Source organism: Melanostigma gelatinosum (genome assembly GCF_949748355.1).
Source record: "Melanostigma gelatinosum genome assembly, chromosome: 8".
Taxonomy (NCBI): Eukaryota; Metazoa; Chordata; class Actinopteri; order Perciformes; family Zoarcidae; genus Melanostigma; species Melanostigma gelatinosum.
The window spans coordinates 19,858,264-19,865,819 of NC_136641.1; the positions used below are offsets into that span (position 1 = coordinate 19,858,264).

General features: G+C 40.7%; 1 protein-coding gene across 1 annotated transcript; it reads left to right on the top strand.

Moving 5' to 3' along the window:
- Positions 1–2,010: 2,010 nt before the first annotated feature.
- LOC306780712 (putative N-acetyltransferase camello) lies at positions 2,011–5,079 on the top strand (the record flags this gene model as incomplete). The annotated part of the gene is given in 5 exon segments (XM_079273146.1): positions 2,011–2,047; positions 3,759–3,797; positions 4,328–4,953; positions 4,957–4,974; positions 4,978–5,079. Coding segments are annotated over 5 exon segments (822 nt in total).
- Between the last annotated feature and the right edge of the window lie 2,477 nt (positions 5,080–7,556).

A 7,556-nucleotide genomic window follows, 5' to 3' on the forward strand; every position in this document is an offset into this window, starting at 1 on the left:
ATCAAGTGTGTCTGTTGCGTTTACAAAGTCTTGGATTGTGACAAACTAAGATTGTCATAAAACAAGATTTGAAAGAAGACCCTCCGCTGCTCTTTCTTCTGTTGTGGTTTCAGACTTTCTTTTTGATTCATTATCTCCCATAATCTAAATCAGTGTTACAAGATAACCAAATCATAATGTGTTTCCTAGGTTCTCAGTACAAACACATTGATATGTACTCATTTGTACTGTGAGAAATCCTATTTGTTTCCTGGATTATGTTCTGTGGCATCATTTTTTCGAGTGGCGAAAGTACAAATTTGTAGGTAGGATGGTGGGCACACAAAGTGCAGGACTTTGACACCAGGGACTGATGTCGAGTGCTTTAGGTCATTGTTGACTTGGTTGATTAAACCAAGTCTACAATCTTTATGGAACTTTAAAGGTCAATAGTTTGATATAGTTTGGAAATACGCATATTCACTTATTTACTACTTTACCACTCTTGTGATATACGGTGAATATGAAGTCAGCAACTTAGCTTAGCACAAAGACTGGAAACAGCCAAGAGAAAGTGCCTCAACATACTTTACTGCAAGTAGCTGGAGAAATAAAATGTTGTTAGTGAAAATGTTGCTGATTTGTTCAGCATTAAAAAATGTTTACTGACTAGATACAAATTATATCCCCAAATAGGGACAGAATTACCCCCCCCCCCCCCCCCATGGGTATATATCATTCTCACTCAAAAGTTGTTGTTTTTTACCTCAATTCAATATAGCTTTGCCACAGATACTGTATGTCCTCCACTGGGAGAAGGGGCCATTACTGTTGCACAAGCCCGAATAAGCTTCCACTCTTATGTACCGCATATGTGATCACAGTTCCAACTCAATATCCATGTTTTACTTTGACGGGGGCACTTTCAGACACAATACAAATCAAACATATATTCTATACAAGAGCAAATGCATTACTATAATAATGAAAGACGTCTGGAACTAAATGGAAAACACTGGAGAGTGTTTTAGCTCTGTATATAGACTTTGGAGGTACGCAAAGCCGCAAGGAAATTCAGATTCATTTCAGAGCTTCTGAAGAGGCAGTGGGTTGGAAATAAAGTTGGCTGAGGTGTGTTCAAATGCTGGCTAGTCGCCGGATACGCATGTGGGGGAAAACTCAATAATGTAATGGTTTAATCCCTTGATGTCGTAGCTCTATGACAAGCATACCGAACAGGCTCTTTCCCCTACAATCCTTGTGCAAGTACATGTCCATGAATAAAAATGCAATTCATTGGGCACTCGTGGGCCCATTAAGAAGTGGAGCATGCAGTTTGCCTTCAGTGGTTTGTTTCCAGGGCAACTTAACCTATTTGTCCGGTGACTTTTTCTTTCAAGGCCTCGCGCAATCAACTCTTAAGCACTCTTAGCTACTTTTATCAAGTGAAATCAATATCACCTGTGATGGAGTATTAATCATATTTGAACATGTTCATGATGTTCAAGTATGAATTGATTAAAGCAACAGCTTGTACTTTAGATTTACAAGTAATGGTCATAACTTGTTTTCTTTCAAAGTAATTGTGATGGGACAGAATGCCTTTGACATGATTGTATTATCTCAGTGTTTCCAAAAATTACCATCTATTGTTTGCTGTACTGATTTATAATTTTAGTGTTGAACGCCAAACACCTTTCAGTGATATCATAGATATATTCATCTTAATGACACCTTTATTTTCCTGCCAATAGCAAACAGTCTGTCTATAAGTCAGGATTAAGTAAAATTTGATATTTGTAAACCCATTATACATGTTAAAGAACAATTGCTGAAAACATGTAAAAAGACTGAGCTATATAATAATGAATTAGTGATTTGTGACTGTTTTTCACCATGTTTGTGTTCAGGATTACTGAGGGACATCTAATAAAACCAGCTAACGGTAACGGTTAGCAACAATGGCTGATGATACACTTTCTGAAACTAATGTTAACTTGTGACATTCAGGTACATTACATGAACCTAAAAATGGAGGGACCTCCATGCTGCATCCTGCCTTTGTCGGGTACTGCGGCACAGAGAGCTGAGCTAACAGCTAACAACAACAACATGCTAACAACAGTACGCTAATTGTGCAAAGAAATCAAAACAAGACACATGTGAATTTTACATACAGTAAGTGTTCCGAATCACTGTGTCTATAAAAAGAACCAAGTACAGACCGTATGTAGGTATACGGGTGCTTTCTCTTTTCTCTCAGGCTGCAGTATACTGATGGGTTTAAAAAGTTATTTTGTTGTTCGTTTCTTACAGAATTCTTAAGAAAGTCTGACAGTGCACAAGCATAAAGTGACAAGCCTTTAATGTTGTTTTTTAAGAAGTTCAATTATTTTGTTTATTGCCAAGATGCTGTATTTTCTATTGCTGGATGTTGTTTTAGGCTACTCTGAAAATACAAGGAGGGAGACAGCTGGTCTGATTGTTATTGAGGTTCAACAAGGTTTTTTTTAACACATTTCTTTCTCTGGCATTGGGAAAAACTGATTTCATAGACTGATTCGACTTAAAAATAATCTCCCACGTATTTCTGTTTTGTGCCTTATTTAGGCCAAAGGGATGTGCATTTTAGAGAACTGGGTTCTCCGCACATCTTCCAGCCCCATGCAGCTGAATCAGGTGTATGTAAGCTCAGGGACAGCAATCTCTCAATAGGATATAAAGGACTTTCTGACCCTGACAAACACAAAGTAGTGTTGTAACATTAGTCCGTTTGCACAGTTAAATTCTGCAAATCAATCAGCGTGCTCCAGTCCCTTTTGTGTGTTTGAAATCACTCTATGTATTGAACCTTGTTTAGCCCTCTATGTGTAAACAGAAGAAGTAATATACAAAATGTGAGTATAGTGGTTTACAAAGGGGGTTTCACTTATGGGCTGCACAATCCAGAATTACGGCTGTAAGAATGGTTTGAGAAACTTCCAGAGTTGCTTGACCTTCTATCGCTCTCAGATTCATGAGGCAGCGCTATTGATTTAAACAGGTGGAAAGGCCCTTCTGCTGTCAAGGAAATTGAATCATGTCAGAAGGGCCACCAGGTTATTGCACAAGACACTGTCACTGACGCCATAGGACGCTTTTTATGTCAGGGGGCTCGAACAATATTATATTATGTTATGTTATAATATTATATTATTTTTACTTTCACCTTATGTTCTGGGGGAAGAGGCCGTGTGGAGATCCACAGCAGTTTCCTGAGAGAACAACACCAAAACTGAAGCACCCAAAAAAGAGGTTAATAAGAACATTTTATTCTTGGAAATATCTGTATGCTCGAAAGAGCACAGGATTCTCATTCTGCTCAGTCTTCTGACTTAATATATTCAGGATCTGTGGCGCTCATCCTCCTTGAGAAATCCATGATAGAGTTCTTTACTCTGTTGACGAAGCTAATTAAGTTTTTTAATATATACTTTATGTTTCATAATCAAAGCAACACTGATTAATTTCAATTAAACTGAAAACATGCTCCCACAAATCACCGTTATTTCAATCTCACTGTTGAATTTCTATTATAATCAATCACTTTAACAATCAGAAGCAGTTGTACTTCAAAGTGGTGTAAGGTCAAATAGTTTTTTGTGTGTGTGTGTGTGTTCATGTGGTGGGTGCTCATGCTCAGACTAATGTCAACCCCTTTTGTGAATGGCTGATTATCACAATCTGTAGCTTACGTTCAGGGGGAGCAGCAGCGTTAAGTCCTTCAGAGTGAGCGAAAGACGAGGGGGAAAGAGTCGGCATGGCCCAGAAAAATAACTGTAAGTTGATGTTCTGATTATGTTAATATTTTATTCCTTTCTTTCTTTTCAAGTAGTCAAGTTGATTACGAACAAGAGATCTAATAAGACAGCTAGGTTGTTTATGAATACTTACATGTCTAGATGACACAACATATTTTCACTGAAGACCTTTCATTTGTTTCGGCAGTTTGTTCACCTTGCTCTGATTTTCATTCTTTGGCACTTTTGGGACCTAATTGTTTTGCTTCTCACTCTTGAAATCTTAAGAGAAACAATGCTTCAATAATGTGATTATGATTTTCTCCTCGGGTTCTCATGTGCAAGTGCCGGGCTTTATGCTCATGCGGAATAGAGTTAAATCAGAAATGAAAAGGTTTAGATCCTGTAAGAGGTGTATTGATTATTTCTTTTCTTCTCAACAACAAGTTATGTGAGCGTATTGAGCCCTTTGTGAAATCCAGCAGGAATTTCTTATTGCAACAAGAGGCAGATTAGTCTCACTGAGCTCTCATTCTCTCTCTTTCCGTATCTCCCTCTTAAACACACAGTTCAATTCTCCATCAGGGAATATAAACCCTCAGATCAACATGTGGTCATGTCGCTCTTTTGCGACGGGATACGTGAACATGTATACCCGGCTTTCTTCAAGGCCATGAGCCACCCAGACCACATTGGCGTTGCTCTGAGCATTTCCATGGCTGGTTATGTTCTTGGAGGCAGCTCCTACTTCAAAGCGTTGCTCTTTGGCAGTGCATGGGCTGGCCTCATTTATTACTGCTGCCACGAGATCTACGACGGCTACGTGACGAGGAAGCTGAGCGCACACATGGCTGACATTCGAGCCAACTACCTGGAAAACCCAGATAACGGTTTCTGGGTGGCAGAGGCAGACGCCAACGGCCAGTCCAAGGTGGTGGGGATGGTGGCGGTGACGGGGAAAGCGGGAGGGGAGGAAGGGGAGCGGTTCGATGGCCGGAACGGAGGAGCGATGGGAGGAGGCTCAGAGTTTGCCCAAGATGCTGGTGATGGGAGTTACGGCGAGATGTCCCACATGGTTGTGGTGTTTCCGTGGCGCCGCAAACACCTGGGTTCACAGTTGACGAGGACGGCCCTTGATTTCTGCAAAGAGCGAGTATACGGCCGCCTTGTTCTGGACGTCAGCTCGCCACAGACGTAAGCGATTTCCCTGTACCAATAATTTGGTTTTGTTCAAACTGCATCCCACAGCGACACGCACGCTAATCGCTGGTTCTCCAAACTGGCCAGAATAAATGTGATGCGAATGGAGAAGATTTTTTGATGAATGTTAGACCTCTAAACCTGACGCAACCCTCCACTGTACATGAAGAAAATATCAGTTAATTGATGCTTCTTGTCAATGCACAAATCTTTCTGTTGAGTGATATTCCGTTGCTCATATCTCCAGCTGGTTGTCATGGTAGTTTGAAAAAGATACATAAAATGTCGTGTTTCTTTTTAACAAAGCAGCATTAATCACCTCCGTTTCCTTGTATTTCTTCTTGCCTTGATGTATTATGTATCCACCTGCACCCCTGACAGTCCATTGCCCACAACCATGGAAAACAACGAGCCAATTAGTCAGCTTCTCTGGTTAGTCACAGTCACGTATGAATTGCACACAAAAGAACAATACGTCTCAATAATTATTAAATTAATTATAAGACATTAAGCAGAACAGACTGTATTCACATTCAATTGTTGTTCTGATGTCCAATAAGCAATAAAACATATATATATGTGAGAAAGGAGAAATTAAGTCATTTGGAAGCAGTAGAACTTTCTTTTTAAGCCTCTTTCCAGGGAGAAGCGGAATCCCTCTGCCTCGGAGGAATTAATGCCAGCTGACTTCTCAGACCTCACAACTCTTTGCTTAAAATACCAATGAACAATGCAATAGTATCAGGACATTGGGAGGTTTAAAATTCTTTGGAGCTGAAGGAGCTGTGTGTGTAGGTTTGTAGGTGTGTGTGTGTGGGGCATAGAAAGAGGATAAAGTGTTGAATATGTGCTATCAGGTCATCGCATACAAGGAAAAGATTATCGACACCAAACAACAGTGAAAAAGCTTAAGTGTGTCTATATTGGTGGTCTTATGACATGTGCGAGGAGGGACACAGTGGAGGTGAAAGGACCGTGGGAGTTACTCTTTTATGGCAAAGAAACTGATAGTTGGCCGCGATTTCTGAAACTGTCAACAAGCAGCTGCCTGTCAACTATACTGCCTCATGCCAGCAGGATATCTTCTCAATAAACCTTTTTGTCTGCCACAAGCACTGTGTAGCTTCAGCTAAACAACATAGATTATTGCCTAGAAAATCCCCCCAAAAGGTGATTTGAATTTCCAAAATATTATCAGAGCCACACAGTGCCTGCTTATCTTGAAAGAGTGTGTGTCCACGGTAAGCCTGTCGGGAAAACATCAAGCAACCAGTGTGTGCAAAGACAGGTGTGCTATAAATGAGTTTCAAGAGGGAGTACTATAGAGCAGTTTGGCTCTGAGACACACACACACACACACACACACCGTCAAAGGCCTTTGGCATCAATCATTCCTGCTGAGGCCGTCAGAAAAAAAAATTAGGCTGGTGGCCAGCCGGCAGGTGTTGAACTAGCCAGAGGAAGATGAGCCTTAATGCTGGCCAACCTGTTGTCATCCTCGCACAATTACCCATGCACCTGGCCTCGAGGTAACGACAGCTTGATTGTAATTCCTCTCATACACATGCTTCACGGATGAGTCAGTTGCCTTTTTCGGGGTATGTCAGAGGAAAAAGCTTTGTAAGCCCTCCAAAAAAGTCAGAATTGCTGCCGCTACAGCGCCTATAGAATGCATTCACCCCCTCAGAGGTTTCAGTGTTATACTGCCTCACAGCATTGAATCAAAGTAGATTTGATGTGGCGTTTTGACACTGATCAACAGAATAAAACCCCCTTTTGTCAAAAAAAGCTCTCTCTGCATGCAAGTGTTCACCCTGTTGTCTCAGTCAGTAATTAGCAGACGCACCTTTGGCAGCAAATACAGCACATCTGGACTCTGCAATTCTCTACAAAACTGCCCAAGGTCTGTCAGGTTACATGGGGACCATCAGTGAGCAGCCTTTTTCAAGTCAAGCCACAAATTCTCAACTGTATTGAGATCTGGCTCACATCTGATTCGGTCCCTGCATGTTAACAAAGTTGTTTTTAAGCCATTCCTGTGTAGCTTCATCATTTAAAGACGTTACAATCAACTGGAACCCCTCGACGGCACACTGTTGGTTGTACTAATGATGTGGCTTCTAAAGCTAAATGGCTGCAGCATTGATGCTTCAGGTGTGCTTATTAATAAAGGGGTTAAATTAATTTCGATCACTATCGAGATCATTTTTCACTGTGACATTGAAGAGTGGCTTTCTGTTGATCAGTGCAAAAAAAAGAAAAAGAAAGTCTCGTGAAATCGACATTCATTCAATGTTGTAAAACAATAAAGCATGAAAACGTTCAAGTGGGGGTGAACCACTGTGAAATTTCATTTTTTTTTATGGACGCATGCATGCAACAGCTGAGCGACGATTGGATTTATTTGCATAATTAATTCCTTAATTAGTGTTGTTGATAAAAAATCTTTCAGTATTTTGTTTGCTTGTGACAGTCTTACTTTCGTTTTGTGCCGCGCCGGCGACATACCACTCTTCTGACAGCAATATCTCAGGAACGCCGCGAGGGAATTTCTTTCATACTTGGACTCAAGGATGAACTGATTCGATTTCATTGGTC